The 13,775-nt window shown below is 30.1% G+C and overlaps 1 protein-coding gene and 1 long non-coding RNA gene across 3 annotated transcripts in view; both read left to right on the plus strand.

Annotated features, from left to right (window-relative positions):
• The window catches only part of LOC136027412 (PI-PLC X domain-containing protein 1-like), a 50,932-nt gene continuing 37,157 nt past the window's right edge, over positions 1-13,775 (plus strand). For both annotated transcript variants that reach the window (XM_065704650.1, XM_065704652.1), the window contains exons 1-2: positions 1-75; positions 2,543-2,612. In XM_065704650.1, the coding sequence (XP_065560722.1) occupies positions 73-75; positions 2,543-2,612 (73 nt within the window). In that variant the 5' untranslated portion in view covers positions 1-72. The remainder of the gene's footprint in view (positions 76-2,542; positions 2,613-13,775) is intronic.
• LOC136027411 (uncharacterized) lies at positions 11,027-13,325 on the plus strand. Its single transcript, XR_010617590.1, has 2 exons — positions 11,027-12,005; positions 12,792-13,325. It is a non-coding gene; the product is annotated as an uncharacterized LOC136027411 (long non-coding RNA).

Raw genomic sequence — 13,775 nt, forward strand, 5'->3', positions numbered from 1 at the left:
GTCTCGGCTTAGGAAATCAATGTTAGTATTTTACTTTTCTCTTAAGAACTTCCTTAAAGAAATCTTGAAGAAATGGTAAGTGTAATTTTGATACGATACATCTCAGCAGGACGTATGCTGTTTTTTGCAGACATAGGATGAATATACTGTATTGTGACAATTAAGGTTCTGAAGTTTGGCCAATTTTAGGTTTTATCAGTAAATTCGATTCTATCTGTTTTCGTGGGTAGTTTATTTGCGAAATCCCTTATAATCAAAGTCAAATCCAAGAGGGGGGGCTGTTATAGGGTTTAAGGACCCCCCCCCCCCCTCAAAGAAAAAATTGTCCTATTCGTAGAAAAGTACCAAATATACAACCTAAGACCACACTGGCTATACATTCTGAATGACAAAGAAGAAATAATTAAATGTTCGAAGAAGACAATAGGAACATCAGCCGGTGATTAGCAAAGAAACGAAAATGACAAAAGCAGATATTACAGCAAGGACCAATTTGTCTTCAGTGCTCAAAAAAAAGAAAGAGGAAAAACTGACCTCTTGAAATAAACTAGAACAAAGCAGAAGAAACACTGAATGAAACAAAACAAAAGACCAAGCTAGAATATATAAAAAATAGTTCATCTCCCCTTAAAACAAAAGTCTTGAATACGGCTTTACTTGCGGACAACAAAAAAAAGCCAATATCAATGACAAATGAAGCTACACCACTGTCTAGCATACGAAAACAACAAAGAGGGAAATCTTAACAGTGAAGAGACAAACGGGACTATGGCCAGTAGAAAGAAAAGATAAAAACTAAAACGACGCAGTTATTTCGCCTGTATGAAACGACGTGTCTTCAACTTTGATAGAAACAAAGATAAAAACTAAAGTAACCCAAAAAAAAAATCCAAGACTAGGAAATAAAATAACTAATATCAATGATTATCAGTATCTACGATTGTCATTACTGTGACCTGTTGTCTCAGTAGATATTGATATTGGTTGTTTTATTTCTTGGTTTTGGATTTATTTGTTTTTACGTTATTTTAGTTTTTGTCTTTGTTTCCTTCAGCGTTGAAGCCTAGTTTCATCCAGGCAAAATATCCGCGTCGTTTCATCTTTTCTTTCTACTGGCCATAGTCCCGTTTGTTTCTTCATGGTTGAGATTTCTCTCATTGTTGTTTTTTTTTGTCATGGCTGGCCAGTTCGGCTTTAGATCTTTCATTTGTATAGCATACAAACTAGTAGCAGCAGTAGTAGCAGTAGTAACAGGAGCAGTAGTATTTTAGTATTAGTAATAGTCATAGTAGTTGGAATAGTTGTAGTAGTAGTAGCAATAGCAGTAGTAGTAGCAGTAAAAGTAATAGCAGTAGTATTGGTAGTAGTAGTAGTCGTAGTGGTTGCAGTGTTAGTAGTTGTAGCAGCATTAAAAGCAGAGCCACTGAAATATCGATTTATGATTGCTATCGGCCAATACTTTTACTGGGTTTTCAAGAATAAATTTATCAATTTAAGACGTAAGCATAGTAGTCAGATCCAGTCAGAAGAATCAGCTAGCTAAAATTACTCGTAATTAATCAACGTCAATGTTTCATAAGTTCTAAGACTAGGTAACGTTGACAGGGGCGTTAATTCATACAAAAACAGTATGGGGGCTCAGTAGAGATATCTCTTTGCTCATATCTCTTGGTTTATATGTTCTCCGGAGGAGCTGCACCGTGGTCCAGCTTTGCCTAATGGTTGAGATAGGAGATGATCGTACTGTCTAGATATCTCTTCTCTTCATGGGGGCAAGGTTTTATTTTTTAAATGGAGGAGATGCAAGAAAAACATTTTTAAAATCTAGAGTAATATTTTTTTTATTTTATATAGCTGTACAAAAAAAACCTTACAAAATCGAATTTAAGGCTTTGAAATTGCCTCTCTCCCTTTTGGACCCCTTTGAAAGCTTATACTAAAAGGATACTAAGTTTATTTACACTGAATTGGAGGCTCTGAGGAGCAGGTAGGTCTATTTATGAACTCATTGCTCAATTTAAACTGATATGCGTCATGAAATACTGACATCTGTTTTTGCACCTAGCCTGAGAGTTGATTAGACTTTGCTAAATACAAGTGTAAATACCACCTATCTGCTGATTTGCTGGTAAATATTAGCCTCAAACGGAAAAAAAATTGGGTTTTTAGTTCTTTCGCTAAGAGTGGGACAGACATCCCAAAGTTTTTTTTTGCCAAGGTCTTGAGAGCGTATGTGTACAAACAAAAAGTCAACCCTTGCATAGTAAAAGCTAAGTTTCCATGGCAATTACGTTTAATTTGAGAAACACAATATCAAAAAAGGGTGAACAAGGCTATATTTGGAAATGAGGCTTTTTTTCTAGTTTGTATGATTGAAATGTTAATTCTTTCTTTATAATAAAAATATATTAATTTTTACGTCAGCAATGTAGCAGCTAAATGCGTCATGCGTCAGCTTTTCTCTATATATAGTGAAAATGAACTCATTTCTATTCTTTTATTTACCCCTGACTTTATTATCACCTCTTATTTCATATTTTAGTATATCATGCTAGTAAACTTCCTGCTTTTCTTTGGCTTGCTTCAGTCCCTTCATTCCAAGCAGTTCTATGGTAAGTTTTTATTTTAATTCAATTAAAAAACAAACATTTTCTTTTACGGAATAACAATGCGTAGTCTTGTTCTTCTTCTGCTTCTATAAAATTCCAAATATGACACATCTAACCGTTTACCATTACTAAAATCGAGTTGCATAAGAAAAAGACTCCTTTATAAAGATAAGTGCAAAAAATACTCCTCTAAATATCCTTGTCATCTCGAACTGACTCAAAGTCTATTTAACATGGCGTTTTGATCATTTAGAAATGTTCCGTCTCGGCCTGTTGGTTGTTCCCATGACACATAATTTTAAAAGTGACAAATATTTCGCTAGTTAAAACTAAATAAATAAACAAAATAAAGCGTAGGAGCAGTAAATAACAAATTTTATATTCCTTTTCAATTAACAACTTAGGTTTTTTAAGAGTTAATTTTAAATCTGATTTAATTTTGATCAGCTATCGGGAACGACAGATAAAAAGGGCTTCAAATATTAAAGTTTTAAATTTGAAAATTGTATCTTCAAAACATATTTCTGACAAAGCTTTTTTAAAAAGAGCTATTTTTATTTCATTGATTCTGCTTTTGATTGTGTTTGTGTTTGTGTCATATCGAAAGCTAGAGCTGAAATACTGGAAAAATAAAAAGAAAATAATTGTTTTTTCGTTTTAGAGACTGCCTCTTGTCGTGTGAGGTTGTGAATAATCACCACGTAATACTATTCTCTATAATCTGTAATCAGGGGCACCAAGTGTGTGGGGTGTGGATGGTGTGCCATAAATTTGTAAGCATTTTTTGGGGGGGGGGGTAAATTCATTAAGAAATCGAAAAAATGACCCCCTAGACTATGAAATTAACTATTTTTGTGTCACACTATGTGATGCAGTACTACAGTAATATGCTGTGTTGCTATGATTTTTATTTCAAGGCACCTTATCTAGGTACCTACAGACTTCGCCTTTGCTCACAAATATGACTATAATCATGCAATAGCATTTTTGTTGGCTATTAGTTTTTTCTATCGAAGATTCTAGTCAACGAAAAATCAACTAAAACTGACTTCATAAACCTTAGTTTATGCTTCAAGCAGCGCCGTATCCAGGATTTATGTTCGAGAAGGATTGGGAAGGGGGAGGGCTACAAAAAAATCAAAAAAATCATCATCATTTTTGTATGCATGTTTATTATGTTTTACGAGTTGGACAATAATTTTGGGCCAAAAGGGTTAAAAACCCTTAGCCCCCCCTTAATATGGCCTGGATTTCAAGATTACGATCAATCTTGCCCAATTTGAAGGACATTGCTATTAAAAAGTAAAAAATTAGTCTGATTATTTTTTAAGAACAAACTATAAATCTAATAGCTTTTACTTTATACGATTATTAGATAAAAAAATGTGTTTTCCCTGATGCTTTAGGCTATCCGGAAATTTATTACTAGAGCATCCTAAGATATAAGTATTAATAAGATATAAGATTATTACTACGATATAAAAGTATCCGGAAATTTGTTACTAGAGTATCCAAAGATATAAGCATTAATAAGATATAAGAGTATTTCTACGATATAAAAGTATCCGGAAATTTATTACTAGAGTATCCTAAGATATAAGTATTAATAAGATAAAAGAGTATTACTACGATATAAGAGTATCCGGAAATTTATTACTAGAGTATCCTAAGATATAAATATTAATAAGATATAAGATTATTACTACGATATAAAAGTATCGGGAAATTTATTACTAGAGTATCCTAAGATATAAGTATTAATACGATATAAGAGTATTTCTACGATATAAAAGTATCCGGAAATTTATTACTAGAGTATCCTAAGATATAAATATTAATAAGATATAAGATTATAACTACGATATAAAAGTATCCGGAAATTTATTACTAGAGTATCCTAAGATATAAGTTTTAATCTATATATATAAAAATAAGTTGTCTGTCTGTGGATCTGTGGATCAGGTGACGTCATGTTTCTGTGTCGGCTGACGTCATGAAATTAGTTGTCGTCATTTTTGCTTTGACGGTGACGTCATTCAAGTTATATAAGACATATGTTCACGTAGAAATCTATTAATGTTTAAGTTTACAATGACTGATGAAGATGCTCAAAGAGTCTATGCCAAAAAACTTGCTGCTGATAGTTCCTCGGCACGCTTTCTTTTCTGACTTTCTCTATCAGCAGCAAGTTTTTTGGCATAGACTCTTTGAGCATCTTCATCAGTCATTGTAAACTTAAACATTAATAGATTTCTACGTGAACATATGTCTTATATAACTTGAATGACGTCACCGTCAAAGCAAAAATGACGGCAACTAATTTCATGACTTAATTTCTGTGTTGACTGACGTCATGAAATTAGTTGTCGTCATTTTTGTTATGACGATGCTTAGTATATTGTAAAACACATTAATTTGGTTAATAATATACCATTTAAAACACCAAAATGAACATGCTGGAGTAGTCACTCGGTGAGAGAGGGTGTCAGAACGGAGAATGAAGGTCCCAGGTTCAAATCCTGGTTAGGCTAAAAAAGGTAAAAATCTAAAAACTAAAAAAAAACTGAAAAAACTAAAAAAGGCAAGAACTACAAAAAAACTAAAAACTAATAAAAAAAAAATTAAGAATAAAAATAAAAAAAAATAAAAAAGATAAAAACTAAAAAAAAGTAAAAAGAAAAAACGAAAAAAAACTAAAAAAGCTAAAAAAAAGGTAAAAACCAATAAAAAACTGAAAAGAAAAAAAGGAATAAAACTAAAAAAATTTTCATCTAAAAAACTAAAAAAAACTAAAAAAGGTAAAAACTAAAAGAACTAAAAAGAAAAAAAAACTAAAAAAAGGAAAAAAACTGAAAAATAAAGGAGAAAAAGAAAACTAAAAAAATATAAATAAAAATAAAAAAACTAAAAAGATAAAAACTTCAAAAAAACTAAAAAGAAAAAAGAAAAAAAATAAAAAACCTAAAAAAAGGTCAAAACCAATAAAAAAAACTAAAAGGAAAAAAGGGAAAAAATTAAAAATTTATTTCATCATATACCAATTCAAAAACGAATGTATACCGGGATGACGACCGGGACACAGGGAATATAAATGACACAACTACAACGGGGACGCCGGGGGGCACAGGGGGATATAAATGACGACCGGGACACCGGGACACAAGGAATATAAATGAAGCCCGGGATACTCAAAGAGAAATCAGAGACTGGGACACCGGGACACAAATGACGACCGGGACACAGGGAATATAAATGACGACCGGGACACAGGGACATAACTACAAAGGGGACGCCGGGGTGCACAGGGGGATATATAAATGACGATGGCAACTCAGGGAATGGTCGATTAGCAATCACCATCAACAAAGCTCAAGGGCAATCATTAGAATCATGAGGTATAGATCTGAATACGGATTGTTTTCCCATTGACCATTATATGTTGCATGTTCAAGAGTCGGTAAACCTGACAATCTATTTATATGCACAGACAATGGGACAGCAAAGAATGTTGTATATTCGCAAGTTTTACGTAGTTAAAAACATATATATATATATACTAGCTGTTGGGGTGGCGCTTCGCGCCACCCCAACACCTAGTTGGTGGGGGCGCTTCGCGCCCCCCCAAGCCCCCCCGTGCGCGTAAGTCGTTACGCGCCATATTAGTTACGCGCCATTGTAGTTGTGTCCCTATGTCCCACCTGTGATATATATATATATATATATATATATATATATATATATATATATATATATATATATATATATATATATATATATATATATATATATGTTTTTAACTACGTAAAACTTGCGAATATACAACATTCTTTGCTGTCCCATTGTCTGTGCATATAAATAGATTGTTTAACGACTCTTGAAAATGCAACATATAATGGTCCATGGGAAAACAATCCGTATTCAGATCTATACCTCATGATTCTAAAGATTGCCCTTGAGCTTTGTTGATGGTGATTGCTAATCTACCATTCCCTGTGTCGCCATCGTCATTTATATATCCCCTTGTGCCCCCCGGCATCCCCTTTGTAGTTTTGTCCCTGTGTCCCGGTCGTCATTTGTGTCCCGGTGTCCCAGTCTGTGATTTCTCTTTGAGTGTCCCGGGCGTCATTTATATTCCATGTGTCCCGGTGTCTCGGTCGTCATTTATATCCCCCTGTGCCCCCCGGCGTCCCCGTTGTAGTTGTGTCCCATTTTTTCCCTTTTTTTGTTTTTAGTTTTTTTTATTGGTTTTTACCTTTTTTTAGGTTTTTTAGTTTTTTTCTTTTTTCTTTTTAGTTTTTTTTGAAGTTTTTATCTTTTTAGTTTTTTTATTTTTATTTATATTTTTTTAGTTTTCTTTTTCTCCTTTATTTTTCAGTTTTTTCCTTTTTTTAGTTTTTTTTCTTTTTTAGTTCTTTTAGTTTTTACCTTTTTTTATTTTTTTTAGTTTTTTTAGTTTTTTAGCTTTTTTTATTTTTTTTTATTAGTTTTTAGTTTATTTTATGGTTTTTTCCTTTTTTTAGTTTTTTTTTTAGTTTTTTATCTTTTTTTAGTTTTTTTTTAGTTTTTAAGCTTTTTTAGATTTTTTTATTTTGTTTTCTTTTTTTTTGTAGTTTTTACCTTCTTTAGATTTTTGCTTCTTTTATTTTTTTAGCTTTTTTAGTTTTTTTTCGTTTTTTCTTTTTAGTTTTTTTGTAGTTTTTATCTTTTTTATTTTTTTGTATTTTTATTCATATTTTTTTAGTTTTCTTTTTCTCTTTTATTTTTCAGTCTTTTCCTTTTTTTAGTTTTTTTCTTTTTTAGTTTTTAGTTTTTTTTTAGTTTTTTACCTTTTTTTAGTTTTTTTAGTTTTTTTAGTTTTTTTAGATTTTTTAGTTTTTTTATTAGTTTTTAGTTTTTTTTGTAGTTTTTGCCTTTTTTTAGTTTTTTCAGTTTTTTTTTAGTTTTTAGTTTTTTACCTTTTTTTAGTTTTTTTTTAGTTTTTTAGCTTTTTTAGTTTTTTTTTCTTTTTAGTTTTTTTTGTAGTTTTTACCTTTTTTAGTTTTTTTTCTTATTTTGTATTAGTGTGAAATAATTCAGACGTCATATGCGGACAAACATGACGTCACCTGATCCACAGATCCACAGATCCACACACAGACAACTTATTTTTATATATATATATATATATATATATCTATATTCACAGGTGGGACATAGGGACACAACTACAATGGCGCGTAACTAATATGGCGCGTAACGACTTACGCGCGCGGGGGGGCTTGGGGGGGGGGCGCGAAGCGCCCCCACCAACTAGGTGTTGGGGTGGCGCGAAGCGCCACCCCAACAGCTAGTAAGATATAAGATTATTACTACGATATAAAAGTATCCGGAAATTTATTACTAGAGTATCCTAAGATATAAGTATTAATACGATATAAGAGTATTTCTACGACATAAAAGTATCCGGAAATTTATTACTAGAGTATCCTAAGATATAAATATTAATCAGGCTAAATCCTGAAGTATGCTGACTTGCATTGTTTTTGTACTTATTTCTCATTAATATTCGGTTAAAAAAGTATCCGGAAATTTATTACTAGAGTATCCAAAGATATAAGTATTAATACTATATAAGAGTATTTCTACGATATAAAAATATCCGGAAATTTATTACTAGAGTATCCTAAGATATAAGTATTAATACGATATAAGAGTATTTCTACGATATAAAAGTATCCGGAAATTTATTACTAGAGCATCCTAAGATATAAGTATTAATAAAATATAAGATTATTACTACGATATAAAAGTATCCGGAAATTTATTACTAGAGTATCCTAAGATATAAGTATTAATACGATATAAGAGTATTTCTACGTTATAAATGTATCCGGAAATTTATTACTAGAGTATCCTAAGATATAAATATTAATCAGGCTAAATCCTGAAGTATGCTGACTTGCATTGTTTTTTTACTTATTTCTCATTAATATTCGGTTAAAAAAGTATCCGGAAATTTATTACTAGAGTATCCAAAGATATAAGTATTAATACTATATAAGAGTATTTCTACGATATAAAAGTATCCGGAAATTTATTACTAGAGTATCCTAAGATATAAGTATTAATACGATATAAGAGCATTTCTACGATATAAAAGTATCCGGAAATTTATTACTAGAGTATCCTAAGATATAAGTATTAATACGATATAAGAGTATTTCTACGATATAAAAGTATCCGGAAATTTATTACTAGAGTATCCTAAGATATAAGTATTAATACGATATAAGAGTATTTCTACGTTATAAATGTATCCGGAAATTTATTACTAGAGTATCCTAAGATATAAATATTAATCAGGCTAAATCCTGAAGTATGCTGACTTGCATTGTTTTTGTACTTATTTCTCATTAATATTCGGTTAAAAAAGTATCCGGCAATTTATTACTAGAGTATCCAAAGATACAAGTATTAATCTATATATATAAAAATAAGTTGTCTGTCTGTGGATGGATGGATGGATCAGGTGACGTCACCTGAAAAAACTGGATCAGGTGACGTCAAAACTGAAAAAACTAAAAAAAGGCAAAAACTACAAAAAAAACTAAAAACTAATAAAAAAAATAAAAAAGCTAAAAAACTAAAAAAACTATAAAGGTAAAAACCAATAAAAAACTAAAAAAAAAACTGAAAAAACTAAAAAAAGGCAAAAACTACAAAAAAAAACTAAAAACTAATAAAAAAAGTAAAAAAGCTAAAAAACTAAAAAAACTAAAAAAACTAAAAAAAGGTAAAAAACTAAAAAAAAATAAAAAATTAAAAAAAAACTAAAAAAAAGGAAAAAACTGAAAAATAAGCTAAAATAAAGGTAAAAACCAATAAAAAACTAAAAAAAAAAAAGGAAAAAACTAATAAATGACGACACTCAAAGAGAAAGCGACCAGGACAAAAGGAATGTTCGATTAGCAATCAACAAAGCACCGGGACACAGGGAGTATAAATGACGACCAGGACATAAGTAAAAAAAAAAAAACTATCTATATATATAAAAATAAGTTGTCTGTGGATCTGTGGATCGTGGATCAGGTGACGTCACCTGAAAAAACTGGATCAGGTGACGTCAAAACTGAAAAAACTAAAAAAAGGCAAAAACTACAAAAAAAAACTAAAAACTAATAAAAAAAAAAAAAAGCTAAAAAACTAAAAAAACTAAAAAAAGGCAAAAACTACAAAAAAAATTAAAACTAATAAAAAAGCTAAAAAACTAAAAAAACTAAAAAAAAGGCAAAAACTACAAAAAAACTAAAAACTAATAAAAAAAATAAAAAAGCTAAAAAACTAAAAAAACTAAAAAAACTAAAAAAAGGTAAAAAACTAAAAAAACTAAAAACTAAAAAAAACTAAAAAAGGTAAAAACTAAAAGAACTAAAAAAGAAAAAAATAAATGACGACACTCAAAGAGAAAGCGACCAGGACAAAAGGAATGTTCGATTAGCAATCAACAAAGCACCGGGACACAGGGAGTATAAATGACGACCAGGACACAAGTAAAAAAAAAAATTAACAAAACTAAAAAGAAGGTAAAAACTACAAAAAAACTAAAAAGAAAAAAAACTAAAAACTAATAAAAAAACTAAAAAATCTAAAAATCTAAATAAACTAAAAAAGAAAAAAAAAAGGAAAAAAATAAAGGAGAAAAACAAAACTAAAAAACGAATGTATATACAGACCGGTACACCGGGATACAAATGACGACCGGGACACAGTTAATATAAATGACGACCGGGACACAGGGACACAACTACAACGGGGACACCGGGGGAAACAGGGGGATATAAATGACGACCGGGACAAAAAAACTAAAAAGAAAAAAAAACTAAAAACTAATAAAAAAACTAAAAAATCTAAAAATCTAAATAAGCTAAAAAAGAAAAAAAAGGAAAAAAATAAAGGAGAAAAACAAAACTAAAAAACGAATGTATATACAGACCGGGACACCGGGATACAAATGACGACCGGGACCCGGGACACAGGGAATATAAATGACGACCGGGACACAGGGACACAACTACAACGGGGACACCTGGGGAAACAGGGGGATGTAAATGACGACCGGGACACCGGGACAGGGAATGGTCGATTAGCAATCACCATCAACAAAGCTCAAGGGCAATCATTAGAATCATGAGGTATAGATCTGAATACAGATTGTTTTCCCATGGACCATTATATGTTGCATGTTCAAGAGTCGGTAAACCTGACAATCTATTTATATGCAAAGACAATGGGACAGCAAAGAATGTTGTATATTCGCAAGTTTTACGTAGTTAAAACCATATATATATATCTATCTATATTCACAGGTGGGACATAGGGACACAACTACAATGGCGCGTAACTATTATGGCGCGTAACGACTTACGCGCGCGGGGGGGCTTGGGGGGGGCGCGAAGCGCCCCAACCAACTAGGTGTTGGGGTGGCGCGAAGCGCCACCCCAACAGCTAGTACTATATAAGAGTATTTCTACGATATAAAAGTGTCCGGAAATTTATTACTAGAGTATCCTAAGATATAAGTATTAATACGATATAAGAGTATTTCTACGATATAAAAGTATCCGGAAATTTATTACTAGAGCATCCTAAGATATAAGTATTAATAAAATATAAGATTATTACTACGATATAAAAGTATCCGGAAATTTATTACTAGAGTATCCTAAGATATAATTATTTATACGATATAAGAGTATTTCTACGATATAAAAGTATCCGGAAATTTATTACTAGAGTATCCTAAGATATAAGTATTAATACGATATAAGAGTATTTCTACGATATAAAAGTATCCGGAAATTTATTACTAGAGTATCCTAAGATACAAGTATTAATCTATATATATAAAAATAAGTTGTCTGTCTGTGGATGGGTCAGGTGACGTCACCTGAAAAAACTGGATCAGGTGACGTCAAAACTGAAAAAACTAAAAAAGGCAAAAACTAAAAAAAAACTAAAAACTAATAAAAAAAATAAAAAAGCTAAAAAACTAAAAAAACTAAAAAAAGGCAAAAACTACAAAAAAAAACTAAAAACTAATAAAAAAGCTAAAAAACTAAAAAAACTAAAAAAAGGCAAAAACTACAAAAAAAACTAAAAACTAATAAAAAAAATAAAAAAGCTAAAAAACTAAAAAAACTAAAAAAACTAAAAAAAAGGTAAAAAACGAAAAAAACTAAAAACTAAAAAAAAAGGAAAAAACTGAAAAATAAGCTAAAATAAAGGTAAAAACCAATAAAAAACTAAAAAAAAAACTGAAAAAACTAAAAAAAGGCAAAAACTACAAAAAAAAACTAAAAACTAATAAAAAAAGTAAAAAAGCTAAAAAACTAAAAAAACTAAAAAAACTAAAAAAAGGTAAAAAACTAAAAAAAATAAAAAATAAAAAAAACTAAAAAAAAGGAAAAAACTGAAAAATAAGCTAAAATAAAGGTAAAAACCAATAAAAAACTAAAAAGAAAAAAAGGAAAAAACTAAAAAAAATTTTCATCTAAAAAACTAAAAAAAACTAAAAAAGGTAAAAACTAAAAGAACTAAAAAAGAAAAAAATAAATGACGAAACTCGAAGAGAAAGCGACCAGGACAAAAGGAATGTTCGATTAGCAATCAACAAAGCACCGGGACACAGGGAGTATAAATGACGACCAGGACATAAGTAAAAAAAAAACTATCTATATATATAAAAATAAGTTGTCTGTGGATCTGTGGATCGTGGATCAGGTGACGTCACCTGAAAAAACTGGATCAGGTGACGTCAAAACTGAAAAAACTAAAAAAGGCAAAAACTACAAAAAAACTAAAAACTAATAAAAAAAATAAAAAAGCTAAAAAACTAAAAAAACTAAAAAAAGGCAAAAACTACAAAAAAAACTAAAAACTAATAAAAAAAAATAAAAAAGCTAAAAAACTAAAAAAACTAAAAAAGGTAAAAAACTAAAAAAACTAAAAACTAAAAAAAAACTAAAAAAAAGGAAAAAACTGAAAAAATAAGCTAAAATAAAGGTAAAAACCAATAAAAAACTAAAAAAAAACTGAAAAAACTAAAAAAAGGCAAAAACTACAAAAAAACTAAAAACTAATAAAAAAAGTAAAAAAGCTAAAAAACTAAAAAAAAACTAAAAAAACTAAAAAAACTAAAAAAAGGTAAAAAACTAAAAAAAATAAAAAATAAAAAAAAACTAAAAAAAAGGAAAAAACTGAAAAATAAGCTAACATAAAGGTAAAAACCAATAAAAAACTAAAAAGAAAAAAAGGAAAAAACTAAAAAAATTTTCATCTAAAAAACTAAAAAAAACTAAAAAAGGTAAAAACTAAAAGAACTAAAAAAGAAAAAAATAAATGACGACACTCAAAGAGAAAGCGACCAGGACAAAAGGAATGTTCGATTAGCAATCAACAAAGCACCGGGACACAGGGAGTATAAATGACGACCAGGACATAAGTAAAAAAAAAAATTAACAAAACTAAAAAGAAGTTAAAAACTACAAAAAAACTAAAAAGAAAAAAAAATAAAAACTAAAAAAAAACTAAAAATCTAAAAATCTAAATAAACTAAAAAAGAAAAAAAAAGGAAAAAAATAAAGGAGAAAAACAAAACTAAAAAACGAATGTATATACAGACCGGTACACCGGGATACAAATGACGACCGGGACACAGGGAATATAAATGACGACCGGGACACAGGGACACAACTACAACGGGGACACCGGGGGAAACAGGGGGATATAAATGACGACCGGGACAAAAAAACTAAAAAGAAAAAAAAACTAAAAACTAATAAAAAAACTAAAAAATCTAAAAATCTAAATAAGCTAAAAAAGAAAAAAAAAGGAAAAAAATAAAGGAGAAAAACAAAACTAAAAAACGAATGTATATACAGACCGGGACACCGGGATACAAATGACGACCGGGACACAGGGAATATAAATGACGACCGGGACACAGGGACACAACTACAACGGGGACACCGGGGGAAACAGGGGGATGTAAATGACGACCGGGACACTGGGACAGGGAATGGTCGATTAGCAATCACCATCAACAAAGCTCAAGGGCAATCATTAGAATCATGAGGTATAGATCTGAATACAGATTGTTTTCCCATGGACCATTATATGTTGCATGTT

The sequence above is a fragment of the Artemia franciscana genome, chromosome 5 (assembly GCF_032884065.1).
Source record: "Artemia franciscana chromosome 5, ASM3288406v1, whole genome shotgun sequence".
Taxonomy (NCBI): domain Eukaryota; kingdom Metazoa; phylum Arthropoda; class Branchiopoda; order Anostraca; family Artemiidae; genus Artemia; species Artemia franciscana.